Here is an 18,285-nt window from a genome sequence, read left to right as displayed (position 1 = left end):
TGGAAACCACTTGTGCAGAATCTCCCAAACAGGCTCTGACTTCTACTTTTGTAGAAAATACGGCTTATTCTAATTGGAGCTGAATCAGCAATCCGAGAAATACACACCAACTTCAGCTTCTCTTTCTCTGGGGTCATTGTTTGATAGCTGTAGAAATCTAAAATCCCTAGCTCAGTATGAGAGGAGCCAGGGAGGCCACAGTGCAGAGGGAGGCCTCTGGTTATCTCTCAAGCTAGCCTCCAGCTCCTCAGGAAAAGGAACAGTTCTCTGAGACGGCTAGAGCCAATACCCTTTATCACCATTTGTCCTTAATGTTGCCAATGATAGATAAGCCAAGAAACATGTGCACAGAAATGTTAAATTTGGGTCTTAGTAAGGTTCATTTTCCAAAGTTAACTTTTAAAAGTTGGCCTTTTTGGATGGAGTCTATGATTTATAAAGAATCAATCCTCACAGTCAGAGACCGATCCTCTAATTAAAATAGATACCTATAAATAGTACCCTAAGATTGCAAAGCCATTAGGTAGAGAAAAAACATTGGGACTGGTCAGGGAGTAGAATTCAACTGCCAATGCTGATTGTTGATGCTGATAGCTGATACATGCTTGGGGTAGGAGAATTCTAACCATGGAGTATTGTGGGCCTAACGTAAACAAAACAGCATATGCGGGAAATAACAAGGGCAGCAGGTAACCCTTGCATTACAAAACAGTGTAAGATGATCAAAATACAGAATCTAAAAGACAGAACAAAACACCCCTTTCCGGTTTCCCTGCTCATCACTGAGGCCACAGGATTGTTACAAACGACTATTAATGAAGTCTAGAACATGGCAACAGTTCAAACGTTTAAAACGTTAATGTGAATGCTCATCAATGCAATACAGAACACCAACAAGTCTTAACAAGTCGTTGGTGCCAGACAAAGAACCCCCTTTTAAACTCAGGTGGGAAATGCAATTTCAGGACGGACCACCTGACCAGCCAGACATTACAGATTAAAGAGAGATGGATGTTTGCATGAAGGAAGCGGGCGGGTTGAGTAATAGCTACAGGTGAAGGGAAATCCACCCAAAATTAAAAGCTGCACCTGCGTTTCTAGGTATAACCAGCTTGGCTGGCTCCACGAGCGACAACGTGTCAGCCCGACCGCAGCTCCCACAAAGTCCGTGTTTGCAAAAACGGTTTAGCCCGCATTCCTGTTGGAACCAGAGCTGGATTTTCCGCAGGCGTGTGGGTCACAAAACCGCACTGGGAAGGACACGCGGGGCGGAAGTGCGCTTTGCTACAAGGGGACGGGATCTGCGGGAGGCCATAGCCTTACCCAAGTCCTTCCTGGGCCGCGGGTGGCCGCGACCGGGCCGCCGCCGCACACGCTTCTCCAACAGCCTCCCACGCAGGCCGGTTGCGGGAGGCCGCGGGCTGCTTGCCCCGACGCGGGCGCGGGGCTGGCCCGGCCTTCGCAGCCCGAGGCCCCGGCAGCCGGGCCCACTCGCGGCTCCCGGAGCCGGGAGGCGCCCGCGGCCTGCGGGAGAGCGCCCGGGCGCTGCCCGCCCTCCCGGCCTCCCGCCCCGCGCACCTCTCCTTGGAGTAGAGCTGCAGCTGCTGCTCGCGCTGCCTCTTCCGGGTGAACGCCATGGAGGCCCGGGGCGCGCAGGCCGCCGACTGTCCCGAGCAGTCCCGAGCGGCGCCGCCGGGCGGCCGAGAGCCCCACTCTGCGCCCCAGGGCCCGCGGCGTCCCGACCGCGCTCACCGCAGCATCCTCGCGTGGGGACTCGGGCGACGCCGTGACTCAGGCCCGGAGGAGGGGCGCGCGCTGACCCGGGGCCGCGGAGCCGCGTCCTCCGCTGTCCCGACTAACCTCTGCAGCGCTGCTGCGGCGTGGATACCTCACACGTGAAAGCCGACACTGGCCCGGGAGCCCCCCAGTTGTTGGCGGCGGGGACATGAAATAACAACGTTTTGAATTTTCAATCCCAAATTTCAGTTATTGAAATAACTGATGGCATTTTTTAAAATAACAACATTAATGAGGTACAACCCACGTACCAAACAATTGCCCAATTTTAGTGTTGCAGTCTATGGTTCTTACAAGTATTCATAGATAGGTGCAACTATGGCCACAGTGTGAGGATATTTGTTTTTCAAACCTTTACGTTTTAGCAAGCCTAGCTGCCTCTCCAAAAACCTTTGCCCTAGAAAACACTACTTAACTTTCTATATCTATGAATTTGCCTAGTCTGAACATTTCAAATAAAAACAGCTATACAATATGTGGTCTTTGTGTCTGATTTCTTTCATTTATCATAATGCTTTCAAGGTTCATGAGCTGTAGCATAAGTCAACATTCCGTTTCTTTTTCTCACTGACGTGTATTCTATTGTATTCCATACTACATTTCCATTAATATATTCAGCAGTTGCTAGGAATGTCAGCATTTCCACCTCTTAGCTATTAAGAATAATGCAGCTATAAGCATTCACATCCCCGTCTTTGTATGCACATGCTTTCATTTCTATGGAGCGAAGCTGAAATCAAGGAGTGGAGTTGCTAGACTTGTCTAATAACTCCGTCTCTAAACTTTGAAAACACACCATACTGCTTTCAAAGTAGCTGCACCATTCCACTCCCACTAGAAGTGAGGAATGGTTCTGACCTTCAACAATACTTATTATCTTTTGTATTAAATCTAGCTACCAAGTGTGACTAGTATTTCATGGGAGTTAGGGCTTTTCAATACTCTGAGAATAAGCTGCAGATTGCTTACCTTTGAGGGACTCTCAGATAACAAGCCTCCAAATTGTGTGCATGTTGAAGCACACCTACCATTGTCTTAAGGACCAGGTTCTTCAGGGCTAAATTAAAAACAAAACAACCAAAAAACATTGGTGGTAAAGTAGCAATGCATCTTAGCTGTCTTTATTCGGTGTCTGAATGTGGGGGGAAGTTGTGGGTAATAAATGAAGAGACCTGAGGACCCTGTGTCAGTGAATTTCTTCCTTGTGTCCCAGTGCTGCACAGATCCTGTAACTGGGAGACATTGGCTTAATGGTCCCTTGGGAAAGTGTCATTGTGTGCATATGTGCACTGTGAAATAAGATTATGAGAATTGCTGAGGTACTACATGAGAAATTTCTATGTGAGAAATATGACAATAGATACTATGAAGTCAGAGGAGAGAAATTAATTTGACTAGAAGAAGGTAAGGAAAAAATAGACCAGAATATAACTTTTCTTTCAATTAAACACTGAAGAAAGGTGTGGTCCCGGGTAGCTTGAGAGTGACAGATTCTCTCCTGGACCAAATAGCCAGGTTCCTCCAACTCTTCTTAAGTGAGCCTTGACATTGACTACAAAACCTGTGGACTTCTAGCACATACCCTTGATGTGGAATATTAAGATGTGTTACATTTGTTTATGCTGTGGAATATTTATTTAATGATACAAAGATGTGTTGCATTCTTATATGTTCCATTTGTTTAATTCTGAAGCTGTGTTACTTTGCCTGTATAAAACATCTGATGGTCTAATAAAGAGCTGAATGGCCAATGGCTGTAGTTGAAGTTTTCCTGTGTCCACCTGGCTCCTGTGTCCTTGCTTTTCCGCAGCCACTCAGACCCAAATAAACACACACAGGCTAATATTATTTATAAACTGTATCTCCATGGCAGGCTTCTTGCTATCTAGTTCTTATATCTTAAATTAACCCATTTCTATAAATCTATACCTTGTCACGTGGCTCGGGCTTACTGGTATCTTACATCTTCTCATGGCGGCAGCATCTGACAGGGTCTCCTGATTCAGCCTTCCACTTCCCAGAATTCTCCTCTCTGCTTGTCCCGCCTATACCATACTTCCTGCCTGGCTACTGGCCAATCAGCATTTTATTTATCAATCAGTCATAGCAACGCATTTTCATGGCATACAGAAAGTCATCCACAGCACTTCCCCTTTTCTTTTCTTTTTTTCCAAAAGGAAGGTTTTTAACTTTAACAATAATAAAATTACATATAACAAAGCAATTATCAAGCAAGAACTATAGTTCTATAGAACTATAATATCTAGTCTATTTGTATTTGGCAAAATTAAAGAAGATATCCTATCTATCCTATATTTGTGAGTCTAAGGTTTCATATCTAACTTATCTTTTATCATAACTAAGGAAATTATAACTATCTAGTCTTCAACTACACCAAAGACCTCAGAAGTTTATACTATTACCTGAGAAATGGGAGAAGGATGCAAGCAACTTTCAGGAGTCTTGTGAGAGTAGACAGAGACAGCTGGCAGCCTGGACAGTCATCCAAAGTTCCTCTGTAAAGTTGGGGCATCTGTCTTCAGTCCACAGGCCTAGAGTCTCTCAGTCACTTCTCTCTGTGTCATGTAGAATATCTGGCAGTTTCCTCTGTGAATCAGGAACCTGAAGGACCATTTCACCTTTCTATGGGTCCTGCATGTCCAGTCGATCAAGCAGTCCAGGCAAGAACAGTTTCTTGCCCAAATGGCTATTTTTGCCAAGAAGAAGATAAACTCCATATGGAGTGTCTTCGAGGCCCATCCTCCTCTCTGAAGCAAATTGGTGCTGCCAGGAGCAGACATGTCTCACTGTCCAGAAAGTCTAAATTTTTAAAACATTTTAAATGCCATATTCTGTAGGTTTTTGAAGTGTTTGAAGATTACCTACCTAATTAAATTATATCTATGTATACCTAGAAAACTTAACATGACTGTAAGTTTGACTATCATAGAAGACTAATTATTAATCTGTATTGATTATCCATTACACTTTAAATGAGTTACATAAACATAATACCTTAAACAAGAGTAGAAATATACATACAGTATAACAAAATCAACTCTAAATGTGTATCAATAAACTAAAATCTATACCAATGTAAAACATTTTAAACAAGTTGCTCTTTAAAAGTAGGTTCAAAGCCGGGCAGTGGTGGCACACGCCTTTAATCCCAGCACTCGGGAGGCAGAGGCAGGCGGATCTCTGTGAGTTCGAGGCCAGCCTGGACTACCAAGTGAGTTCCAGGAAAGGCGCAAAGCTACACAGAGAAACCCTGTCTCGGAAAACCAAAAAAAAAAAAAAAAAAAAAAAAAAAAAAAAAGTAGGTTCAATAATTCACCCTTTTATCCTATCTTATCTATATCCTGTATTTCTATATTATATCCCCCTTTCTTCTTTAGAAAGAGATTGCATTTATAATCAACCTGTTTTAAATAAAAATATTGGTTTTTCTCTGTCCCACACCAGAGGGCTCTTCTGATATGGGACAGAAGACTCTCTCAACCTTTTGTTTTAGCAATATGCTTGGGTTTAGAGAAGGAGTGAGCCAATTCCATCTCCAAAGCCCACTTGGTATATTTGTGAATTTGGGTGTAGCTTCTCTTACTGATTCCTGCTGGATGGGGGCACTGTATCTTATGGGGACACAAAAAATTTTTTAGCATTATGGGGTAGTCCATGAGGCTGTATTGTCTGAGCCAGTTACCTTGAAACTGTTCTGGATGTTGTATCATCTGGGCCATGGTGTCATCAGAGACCTTTTAGGGGATCTTGGCTGGTCAAACTTGATCTATCTTAATCTGGAACAAATCCATAGCCTTTTGCTTTCTGTGGAAACAAAAACAGAGCCTCCTTTCCAAAGCAACATATACTTAGATCCAAATTTTGAAGTCAAGGTACCTTTAAAATAAAAGGTGGAGTTTCTCAGAGCCAGGAGTAAGGTGCAAGGAAGGAAAGGTGGAGGAGGAAGGAACAGAGGACAAAGATGAGGTCAAAAGCATGGGGGCTTAGTTAGGACTGTGAGAAGACAGGAAAAGCAGGAGAGAAGCTGAATGTGAGGATGGAGCTGAAGCTGTATAGATAGAATTTTGTCTTGGAGAAATAAACAGATGAAAGAGCATGGTGTACATAGATTCTTTTCCCTCAGATAACCCACCGCTGGATGTAGTGTCTTCCCCAGGATCCTGGGAGGGACTTTCTCAGAGAAGGCCCTTGGGAAAATTCCGATAATTGCCCACCCACAGGACCCTCTCAAATTGAGAATTTAGAAAGTCATTGACCCAGCTAAGTAGCTGAACAATGATTATGACTATGTTTGTCCTCCTCCCTGGCCTGTACCAGCCTGGATCCCCCTATTACTTTTAACGGCTGGGCAGAAGGTTCATAACCCTCATTGGCCCTGCAACCTCACTTGGTTTGTTACTGATTTAGAAACTGGGGAAATCCTGAGTGAAACCACTGGCCTGGCCCCAGTGGGAACCTAGTTCCCTGACCTGCATTTAGACCTAACCACTCTGACACTTGGTTCCTTCACACTGAGAGACTTCACATTGAGAGGCCCATACTAACAGAGAGACTCCTGTCTTCTCCAAGAGCAATATTTTTTAATCTTTTTTTCATTTAAATTTTTTTCACTTTATATACCATCTCCAGTTCCCACTTCTTCCCCTTCCCCCATCCCTCCACTTTTCCAATTCCTCCACTTCCCCCATCTCCCCACCTCTTCCACATCCCACTCCTCAGAGGGGGTAAGGCCTCCCTTGGGTAGTCAACAAAGTCTGGTGTACCAAGTTGAGACAGGGCCTAGCCCCTCCCCTTTGCATCATGGCTGAGCAAGGGAATCCACCATAGGGGATGGAAGAGCAATGTTTCTATATCTACCCTGGCCATATTAGGGACAGGAAATGGGAGACAAAATGTAGGGGAGCAGATAAATACTATTGTACCTCTTGGGATTGTGTCTCAAGGGCCACATCCCTAGCGCAGGCCTCCCAGCCTGCGAGAGGGTTCGGGTATGAGCAAGGCACAATCCAATACTAAATTTGGTTTACCGAGTCAGGCAGAAAGGCTACAGAATGGACATCAGATAAAACCTGGGGACTGTGATTCAGGGCATGTCAATTTGGTGATCCTGGGAAGCTGTTTTCTATATAACTGCATGCTCAACCTCTGTTATCATCCAAGCCTTTGGGTCCAATAAGGTATTGGCTGCTCCAGCTAAGCCAAAAGGCATAGAGCCCCAATATCTACCACTGAAATCCCTCATTCAGACATACCCTCTAGCCCAGGGCCCTTGGGGCTCTTATCAACCACCATCTCAGTTCTGAATGCTTCAAAGCCCAGTCTCACTGAAAACTGCTGATTATGCCTAGGTACCAAAGCCCCCTGTTACAAAGGGATAGCAGTTAAGGGAAACTGTACTGTATCCCATAACTTACAAGCTTGCAGATAGCAACAACCTATTAAGGGGAGGCTCACTTTGCCATTAGTGACAGGAAATGACCTCTGTTAGGTAACCCCCCACATGGCTATTCCCATCTCTACAATCTTACTCAGAATCCAATGGGAGCTGACTTCCTGATCTGCCAGATGACACCTGGTAAGCATGTGCCTCTGGCCTAAGCCCCTGTGTTAATGTTCAGGTTTTGAATCAGACCAAAGATTTCTGTGTCCTGGCTCAGCTAGTCCCCAAGATAGTCTACTACCCTGATGATAAAGACATTTACCAATTAGAAACGTCACCAAGACAGGGGAAATGAGAAGTCAGTCACAGCCGTCTTGGTATCCACCCTCCTAGGCATCTGTGTAGCTGGAGCCATAGGCACTGGAACTTCAGCTTTGATACTACAAGATCAGAACTACAGGGCCTTGAGATGCAGATATAGCCACCCTAGAAAAGTCTATCACCCACCTAGAGGAATCTCTCTCTTCCCTTGCTCAGGCAGTCCTTCAAAACAGGAGGGAACTTGATTACTATTTCTGGAACAGGTGACTATGCACAGCCTTTTTGAGAACAACGCTGCTTCTATGCAACCATTCTGAAGTTATCAGGGACTCCATCACCCTGCTTAGAGAAAGGCTACATGATAGACAATTAGAAAAACAACAGAATGAGGGATGGTATGAATCTTTATTCAGTTGGTCACCCTGGTTATCCACCCTGTACTCCTGATTCTTCTTCTTTTAGCCCTGACTTGTGGACCTTGTATCATTAATGCCTTAATAAGGTTTGTTAAGGAATGTATCTCCATAGTCCAACTGATGATTTTAAAGCAACAATACAAACCTGTAAGCCTGGAAGAAGCATCTCTAGGATCGGAGATGATGCACTACTCAAGTGAGGAATGAGAGGGCCAGGCAAATATCATGACAGGCCCCTAATAACTCAGTTAAGAACTAGGCCTCAGTTCACAAGCAAAGGGCAATCAATCACCAACACCCCTGACAGTGGACAAGGAGAGTAGCACACACACCTGGGCCAACTCCCTCCACCCCCCCCCACACACACACAGGTAATACCCAAATAAAGGACGATGCCTAGGACTTGTCCAGATTTGCCCAAGAATGGAAAAACTATAGCCTTAACCCCACCCCTGCTAGCCCTAACCAATTAGAAATGTACTAACATAACTGCCACTCACTTAAGCCAATCGTAGATAAAATGACCAAATGATCTAACTGCCCTAGGAACTCCCCTTAGCTGTGCTTAAAAGGAGCTTACACGTTTTTCTCAAGGTCGTCACCATTCCCCACATGCCTGTGGTGTAATAAATGCCCCCTTGCTGATCGCATCATGACTGGTGATCTTTTGGGGGACTTCTCATGGACCCCAACAACTAAGAGCTCCAAATGTACTTTGCAACTGTAAAACTTCCCAGAATGAAGACAAACACAGCCTCTAAGTTTTATGAGGATAAAGGAATGAGGCCTCTCCAGAGCTCACCTGAGAGGGGCAATAACCAACATCTGTGGTAACAGTACCTCAAGCTGTAGTTGTCTACCATTAAATAAGCCTGAGTTAAACCTTCACTTTGCCTTACTGAAAGTCCTATGCTATGTCAGGAATTCTTGTTCCCAAAAGGACATACATTCCAAAGGTATCTCTCAGTCAGCCTCTACTCAATGCTTACACTTGGCTGTTAAAACTGACATTTCGTGCCGGGGGTGGTGGCGGCGGCGGCGCACACCTTTAATCCCAGCACTTGGGAGGCAGAGGCAGGCGGATCTTTGTGAGTTCGAGGCCAGCCTGGGCTACCAAGTGAGCTCCAGGAAAGGCACAAAGCTACACAGAGAAACCCTGTCTCGAAAAAACCAAAAAAAAAAAAAAAAAAAAAAAGGAAGGAAAACTGACATTTCTCCTCATGTCTGACCTGAGAGGAAGGAGCCCATGACAAAGCCTTCAACTGTAGTACTCAGCCAGCTTTCTGCTGCTGTGACCAAATACCCGAGAGAAGATCTACCTGAAGGGAGAAGGAGCTCCTTTGCCTTAGGGTGTCAGTTTTGTTGCTTTGGGGCCTTGTGGAAAGGTACCCACTATTAGAGGAAGAGGCCAGATTTTCAGTATTCCATCAAGGCATGCCACCATCTGGGCCCACCTCCTACAGGTTCTACCCCCTCCCAATAGTGCCAACAGCTCGGACCAAACCTTTGAAGAAGTTTGATTTCTTAAGCAACACACATAACCTAACTCTTAAGTAGACTTACCCAAGTTTTTTGAGATGTTTACCCTGAGCCAGAACAAACAGCTTAAGGCTAGCAGAAATTTCTGTCTTCAATAGCCCTTCAGTTCCTCTGTTACAGAACTGGTTAAGTTACTGGTCAGTGAGCACAGAGAATCAACACTATGATATCAAGTGTGGGGGTGGGGCAGCAAAGGGATCAAGCAGCAGGCAGTAAGGTAGGAGAACAGCAAGAGAACCATGGGGCTGGCAGGAATGAAGTACTCCAGACAGGAGCTATGTTGCATGCTGTTTCAGCTACTCTGGGTTCTGCTGATAGTTCAGAGAAGATGGAGATAAAGTGGCGAATGAATGTGGAGATTTGATAAGGAAGCATTGTGGAGGAGAGGTCGTAATTGAAGCCCAATCAAAATGGACAGAACAGATGAGAAAAAATGGAGACGGTATAGGCAGTCAGATGTGTCAAGCAGTTCTGTCAGGAATGAGATGCTGGAAGGAAATGCAAGATAAGGGAAAGCTTGTCTTAATCTTGAAATATGTTACCCTCCCCTCTGAGCTCAGGGAATCCCATGAAAGAGGAGGTCATAAGACTTAGAGCCAGAATGGAAGACACCAGGAGAACAAAGCCCTCTGAATCAACTAAACAAGGCACATATGAACTCAGAGACTGAAGCAGAAAGCACAGGACCCACACGGCCTGCATCAGATCTTCTGCATATATATTATAGCTATTAGCTTAGTGCTTTCATGGGACTCCTGACTATGAGAACAAATGGGTCTCTGCCTCTTGTTCCTGCTCTTCGGGCTCCTTTCCTCTTGTTGGGTTGCTGTGTCCAACATGATAGTTTTTGCTTCATCTTGTATTTTATTTTGTCATCTTGGTTGTTATCTCTTAGGAGCCTGTTCTTTTCTAATGATAGACAGAAAGGAAGTGGATCAGGAGGGAAAAGGAGATGGGGAGGGGCTCAGAGGAGTAGAGGGGGTGGAAACTGTAATCAGGATATATTTTATGACAAAATAATATTTTTTCAATAAAATGAGAAAAAAATATATTGCTGTTCAGATAGGAATAATCCAATAGTGAGGGGTATTGGTGAAATTATTAAGGCCACTCCACGTAGTTAAAAGGGAGGTTTATTTAGTGGTGTAACTTATAAATGAAGGGATAGGTAGGTTGCAGGGTCTGGGAAAGGTGTAGCGCAGTCTGGCGGTGTTCTCTGGAGAACTCTGCTCGGTCTACCTCCAGCATCCAGGGTCCAGGAACCAAGGGAGGCAGTGCATCTGGATCTCGGGTCTTCAGAGTCCTCTCGGCCCCGCCTTATAGGCGTGACAGTTACCGAAGCCTCAGTGGGGGTTGGAACTTCCAGATCAAAGCTGGAATAGCTACCCACTACAGAGGGGAGACAGACCAACTAAGAGAATGACAGAAGAAAGCATAATTCCAGATTCTCACTTGCTGGAAAGAAAGAAGTTAGCCTTTGATAGGAACATTTATACCTTTAAAAATATAAACAAAGATGGAACACAAGAGAAGCAGTTAGGTAGAGATTAGGTGGTGGGAAGATGAGAGTACCAGTCCTTGGTTCTCTTAAAATTTCTAGCTCCTAACAAATTAATACAGCAAAAACATTTCTCTACTGGGATAATGTTGAAGAAAACCCTTTGAAAATATTTCTCCCTTCTTCTTGTCCAAGAAAAGCTTAAAGTAGGAAGGACCACTTTTAATCAGAAATGTGCTGTTGGAATAGGTGCAGGAGATGAACTGAACTTGGATTAGTGGAAAGGTGGGGTAAATACTCTGAAGGAACAGCAGAGGACTCAGAAAGAGCCATGAGAGGTCAAGAAAAAGTGAAAAACTACAAAGGGCTAGTCAGTATAAACAAGGTTAGGCAGCTGTGTATGCTGGCTGGCAATGATAGAAGTCAGAATTCTGTCTTCCTGCACAGGAGGAGCACATTTCAGAAGAATGGCTCTTAGGTCCTTGAAAAAGACACTTCTGAGTTGCAGGAGATACATATGCATCCCAAAGGGACAAAGGAGTGACTGGCAGTAACAAACCAAGTGAGGTTGCAGGGCCAATGAGGGTTATGAACCTTCTGCCCAGCCGTTAAAAGTAATAGGGGGATCCAGGCTGGTACAGGCCAGGGAGGAGGACAAACACAGTAATAATCATTGTTCAGCTACTTAGCTGGGTCAATGACTTTCTAAATTCTCAATTTGAGAGGGTCCTGTGGGTGGGCAATTATCGGAATTTTCCCAAGGGCCTTCTCTGAGAAAGTCCCTCCCAGGATCCTGGGGAAGACACTACATCCAGCGGTGGGTTATCTGAGGGAAAAGAATCTATGTACACCATGCTCTTTCATCTGTTTATTTCTCCAAGACAAAATTCTATCTATACAGCTTCAGCTCCATCCTCACATTCAGCTTCTCTCCTGCTTTTCCTGTCTTCTCACAGTCCTAACTAAGCCCCCATGCTTTTGACCTCATCTTTGTCCTCTGTTCCTTCCTCCTCCACCTTTCCTTCCTTGCACCTTACTCCTGGCTCTGAGAAACTCTGCCTTCTTCTCTTCTCCCTGGCCACACAGCTCTGCCTGGGCCAGGAGTTCTGCTCCAGTCTTTATTGCTCTTGGTTATGCAAAAAGCCCTATTGTCCCGAGACAATGGCTCTGCAACACTACTAGGCCGGAAGGAAGGGCATGGTCTGAGCTTTATTTGCTCAAGAAACAAAGCTATGCATCTACAGCTGGCCTGTCTCCTGGGCCCTGCAGGGGTGTTACCTAGTGGATCAGAAGCCGGTCTGAGAAGCTAAACTGCTTGCCATAATGCCTAGTAGTATATGGGCACATAAGAATTTCATAGCAAAAAGACAGCTGGTATATATTAAAAGCTAAGTAACACTCAATATTCCTTGAAAAATGGCTTCCCTCTAGAAAAATTCCTTGATTTTTCTAGGTATAACTTTACTATACAGCTGAATCTTTATAATATATTCTTGCTGCCCACTGCAGGGAATGCCCCTGCAAAGTCCAGGGTTGGCTTCTTCTGGAGCATAGTTCTCAGGGGCAGTGTGTGGGTCCACAGGAAAATCCATAAGCTGACCCCACCCAATGGGACCTGCATCTAAGAGGAAATAACTGACATTCTAAACACTCCCTGTACCCCTAGACAAATGTCAGCCAATCAGGGTCCTGAACCCTGGAAATCCCCTCACCCCTATGCTATGATAGAAACCCCACCCTTCCTGGGCTCTGGGTTCTCTGCTCTCACTGCTGTGTCAGAGAGAGAGTCCAAGTTCTGAGCTTGAAAATAAAGGCTCTTTGCTTTTACATATGGATTTGGTTTCTGTGGTGAACTTTTGGGGGTCCCTTTGATCTGGGCATAACAAAGCCTAGTCCTTAACTGAGTTATTAGGGGCCTGTCATGATATTTGCTTGGCACTCTCATTAGTAACATACTTTCAATCCATAATCAAGTTCTGACTGTTTATGGAACTTTATGCTCATTACCAGTTCTCAAAACCTAATTTCAAAACTTAAGACAGGGACCCTTATTCACAGATATAGAAATTGTATAAATATGTTTGGTAATTTTTCAAAATTTAAAAATAGAAATATAATATGACCCAGCTACTTCACTCCTGGCACATACCCATATACTACCATAGAGATATTTGCACTCCATGTTTGTTGCTGATTTATTCACTATAGCAAAGAACTAGAATTAACAGATGTCCACCAGTAGATGAGTGGATAATGACAACTTCATATATATTGGAGTACTATTCAGCTCTAAAGAAAATGCAATCACAAAATTTGCAGGAAAATGGATGGACTGTGATTTTAATATTAAGTGTGATCACACAATCCCTAAAAGAAAAAAGCCCCACACATTGTCCCTCTAATGCCGTGCTTTGCCAATAATATATGTGTATAAAAAAACAAGCATATAAGTGGGTACAGTATGGCTTGTAGAAAAGAGAATAAGAAAAGTTAAACAGTAGGGAGTAAGGAAGGACAGAATGCAGATGATAGACAGGGGGTATAAAACTAATCGTTTTTTCCAACTCTGTCATGGATTTTCATTATTGTTGATGGACAAGTATATAAAATGTATTTGACAGAGAAAATATAAAACCCAACCTGAATTGACACTCTTCTAACTATAGAAATTCATTGAGATGTATAGACTTTGGGTCTGGTTAATTTAAAAAAAAAATTCCCATGTTTTTTAATAATGTAGTTTTAAAAACATGCTCTTGTACCTAACACTGTTTCTGAAGTTCTGGTTGTATCCACTGTCTTCCCTTCCTCAGTTGTTCTCTCTTGAACTAGCGGGAAATGTCCTACTATGTTGCCCAGGCTAGCCCCAAACTCATGAGTTCAAGTGATCCTCACAACCTCAGCCTCCCAACTCCTGACACCCACACCCATTTCTGCTTTTATGTCCAATGAAAATAATTTCATGGTTGGGGGGACAGTTACCACAACAGGAGGAACTGTATTAAAGGGTTGCAGCATTAGGAAGGCTGAGGACCACTGTGTTAAAGGATCTCTGTATAAGGGAGGCTGAGGACCACTGTGTTAAAGGGTCTCAGCATTAAGAAGGTGGAGAACCACTGCTATAAACCCATTTCACACCACTTTTTTACTCCTCGAGTTACATTTTGTTGTCAGAGGTTTATCTGTCATCTGTATAGCTTGTGTTCCTCACATGACTAAATATTAATGCATTTGCTAGAATCATACCTCATTTCCGATCTTCACCCTTTTACTTTAAAAATCTAGAATATTTTTAAGCAGGCACATTGCCCATCAGAGATAACCCACAAGTTAGATTAGATAATAATAATAATAAGGAAATTACATGAAACAGTGTGGGGCTGGAAAGATGGCTAAGTGGTTAAGAGCCATTACTGCTCTTGCAGAGGACCTGGGTATGATTCTCATTATCCTTGTGGCAGCTCACAACCACTCCAGTTCCAGGGATATAACACCCTTTCCTGGCCTCCATGGGCACCAGGCATACACATGGTGCACAGACATACATGCAAGTTAAACATCTATAAAATGAAATTTAAAATAAATGAATGAATGAATGTTTTAAAGGTATATGATCCATGTTTCCAAATATAGACATTTAGTCTCAACCCTTGCAATGTACACCTGAAAACCCAACTTAGATCCTTGGAGTTCATTGTAAAAGAAGTGAGTCAACTGTCACCTCCAATTAATGTAGTCAGAAAAATACCTCACAGACATGCCCACAGATTTGTCTCCTAGATGATTTTAGATCCTGTCAAGTTGATAATCAATATAAAATATGTGTCCACCAAAGTAAATCTAGAAATATATTCTTAAGAAGATATTCAGCAGCATGAAGATTTATGAACTAAGGTATTAACTATCATTTTATTTTTAATGTGTGAAAAATTAACAGTGATCTAGTATCTAATAAAAGACTGATAGTTAAGTCAATTATTGATGATCTATTCAATAGTATATTTGTAATATATCCACTTCAAGGTCTGCTTCTAATGAAGATTTAATTACCTGCAATGTAATTAATCACTGCAATCTATTTGTGAAAAATACTAAAATCATTTATTTTAAAAATAGGAGAAAATATAGCAACTTGTAATAGTTATCTGTGAATGGAAAGATTAGGATTTTGTGTTATCTTTATTATACTTAGACATATTTTCCAAGGACTATATATTTTTCTGAATTTGGAAGCAGACCACATTTACTACTTATTTTGTCATACAAAAAAATTGATATGTTGTGGTTATATCCAATGTGCTTTCCCCATTTTTCTCTAGTTAATTTGCAGGCATTGAATGTGTTTCTTTAACTTTTGTTCTTCTCTTCATGATTCCAGCTAATCCATCATACATGAGTTACTTTTGGCTCAGGACCATTTCCCTAGCCTGCTTGTGTCTCTGACTCTCCTGCTATGGTTTTGAGAATTCAGCTTGGTTTCTGTTTTCTTGTGACACTCACCACACATCATATCCCTTACAGTTTGTTTCTCCTAGCTTGGTAATGTTCTTTTCTTTCCATATTTCCCCCCAAGACATTGACACATTATGTCTACTTTATTCTGAGGTATGGGACTTGGGAAATTCCAGAGCATAGCCCCAGTATCTGGGCAATATACTGAGAAGTGTGCCAAACCTATCCTTTTTACCAGTGACCAAACCCAACAAAACTGATCCACTCCTATATAATCAGTTCATGATTACCTTATTACCTCTTAAAGGTCACACCTTCTTAATGTTGCTGCAATGGAAGTTAAATTCCAGCAAGATGTTCAGTGGAGACACTGATATCATAGTAGGAGGCGGACTGCAAAAGCTGCTGAGTACTTGCAGTGCACTGTGACCCCTAGTGCTGATACCAAAATTAAAGAGAAGGGGAGCTGCTCTCTTCAAGGCTTGGAAAAGATTTTGTTGTTCTAAAGTATGTGGGTATTTTAGCCAAGGCTGGCCTAGAACTCACAATCCTCCTATCTCAGCCTCTTGAGTGCCAGGATCCTAAAAATGTTCTACTATGCTCAGTTCATTCTTATGATGTGTGGAGAGAGTGTCATTATTATTATTATTATTATTATTATTATTATTATTATTATTATTATCATTATTACTAATGGAAACAAAACTATACCTAAAACTGAAGCTTCTGGAAAAACACTTGTTTTTCCCTGCCTTGCATAGCTCCTCAAGCTTAGCCTTGGCCTTCCTCCTGGCCTTGTGTTGCAGAGCTGGATCTCTGAAGACATCCTTGTTGACAACAGTTTTGTTCAAGGGGCTATCAACAGAGTTCTTTGTGGGTACAAGGTGATCATAGTTAGACACTTTCACAAAGGACTTAATTTTTGATTTCTTGGCAATTTTATTCCTGCCTGTGGCAGCTGTCACTTTTTGGGGACAGCAGTCAATTCCAGCCACTGGCTGTAAGGATGGTCTGAGGTGCCATCATTAATGTTCTTCATGATGACAGCTTTGTGTCCTGAGCAGTGTTCAGCCAGGACCAGACCACTTTTCCAGTTTTCACGAACTTGTCCATTTCAACAGCAAGCAGCAGGGGACCCAGAAGGAAAGTCTGACTTTTGTGTGCAGGAATGGGGTTCAAATCCAGGGCCTAGTGAATTCTAGCAAAAAACTGTCCCACTGAGTCTATTCCTAGCTCCAAAGCAATATTCTTTAAAAAGTGTCCTCAAGACTAGCTTCTGCGTCATCTGGGCACTTACTAGGAAAGCAGGACTTAGCTAGGCAGAGTAGTGTGCATCTGTAACCCTAAGCACCTGACATAGGAGGAAGATGAGCTCAGAGTTCAAGTATTAAGTTTGAGGCCAGCGTGAACTACTTGAGACCCTATTTCAAAACCACAAGAAAAGAAAACAGAAGAGAAAATGAAACAAACTTTCATGCTCTGTTTCAGTTCTTCTAAACTAGAAACTGTGCCATGTTGGCCAGTGATCCCTGTCTGAACAACCTCTCCAGGCAATCCTCAGTGCACCAAGATGTGAGATGGCCACTCCAGAGAGAAGTAGCGGAGGAAAAGGAGGAGAGCAGAGACTGAGAGATGTGACGTGGATTCTTGGGAAGACAATATGAGGAAGTCTTGGTGATAGAATTTGTAAATGTGAAACTAAAGGAATAGTTGATTTGTTTATTCTTTTAAAGTGATTTGCACTGTTGCTACTCTGGTCTGAACTTATAACCATCCTGTAAAATCTGTTTCACTGGGAGACTAAGGAACTTTGCAGATAAGGAGCCTGCACATAATGAAAACAGGCTCTATGTGAAGATGTCTTTTACCTGCTCAAACATAAAACAAAAAATCACCTTTAACTGACTTGTGCACACCACACAATTCATACTTGTGTTAATGTAGATATGTATGTTATCTTTAAACGTTTGTGTGTTTTCAGAAAAAAAGGAACAGACACCAATAAAAATAAGTAGCCCAAGTGATCCAGCCTCTTAGAATGCCTCTGTTGCAGTATCCTCAGTATTCTGCATCCAGAACAACTTCAAAGCTGCTGGCTGAGATGGTCCAGCCTCATGCACTACTGTAGCCAGGACTTCAGATAAGCCCTACACTCTACCATTACATAGAGACTGGACAACATATGATATAGCTAGCTCTCCCAGGACTTGACCATTATCTCAATTTTCTCAGGGTCCTCCAAGGATACTGTCATCCCAAGACAATAAGAAGCAATCTAGAGAACATGATACCCACATTCACAAGAGGTGGGGTAGGTGGTTTTTGGTCATTTGATAGGTTATAGATGTTTTTCATGTTTTAGGGGTGTTGATTACAAGTTGTTATTGGTCATGGCCAGGAAAAAATGCTGAACAAAGGAGATTAGATTCAGGGATCTGTTTCTGAAGGGGAAAAGGGGGAATATGGTATAAAAATGATGAGATAAAAGGATGGATTGTTGAGTCTACTTTTGAGCAACCACTAGTCTCAAATATTTTACATTGGTATGGATTTTTGTATATTGATACAAATTTAAGGTTATTTTTGTTATACTGTATGTATGTTTCTACTCTTGTTTAAGGTGTTGTACCTATGCAGCTCATTTAAAATTGTAATATAAAGTTTTAGTCCTTGAAAGCTATTTAGGATAATAAATAAAGACAGGTTAGTAGTTAGTCATCTATAACAATAAACTTACAGTCATGCCAGGTATGTTTTTAAGGTCAGAGACATATTTTAAATAGATAGGTGGTTTTCAAACACTTCAAAGACATACAGAATATGGCATTAAAATGTTTTAATGCCAAAGGGTTTTCATGACA

At 42.6% G+C, this 18,285-nt stretch overlaps 1 protein-coding gene and 1 pseudogene across 2 annotated transcripts in view; both read right to left on the bottom strand.

Moving 5' to 3' along the window:
- The window catches only part of Nsmaf (neutral sphingomyelinase activation associated factor), a 59,233-nt gene extending 57,344 nt beyond the window's left edge, over positions 1-1,889 (bottom strand). Inside the window, exon 1 of one of the 2 annotated variants that reach the window (XM_037202430.1) lies at positions 1,753-1,889. In XM_037202430.1, coding sequence (XP_037058325.1) covers positions 1,753-1,760 — 8 coding nt within the window. In that variant the 5' untranslated portion in view covers positions 1,761-1,889. The other variant, XM_028878522.2, reaches the window with a different exon arrangement.
- On the bottom strand, positions 1,792-16,537 carry LOC114699433 (annotated as a pseudogene).
- Between the last annotated feature and the right edge of the window lie 1,748 nt (positions 16,538-18,285).

Source organism: Peromyscus leucopus, chromosome 2 (genome assembly GCF_004664715.2).
Source record: "Peromyscus leucopus breed LL Stock chromosome 2, UCI_PerLeu_2.1, whole genome shotgun sequence".
Lineage (NCBI taxonomy): Eukaryota > Metazoa > Chordata > Mammalia > Rodentia > Cricetidae > Peromyscus > Peromyscus leucopus.
Note: the sequence above shows the minus strand (reverse complement) of the source record. Positions and strands in the feature narration are given on the sequence as shown.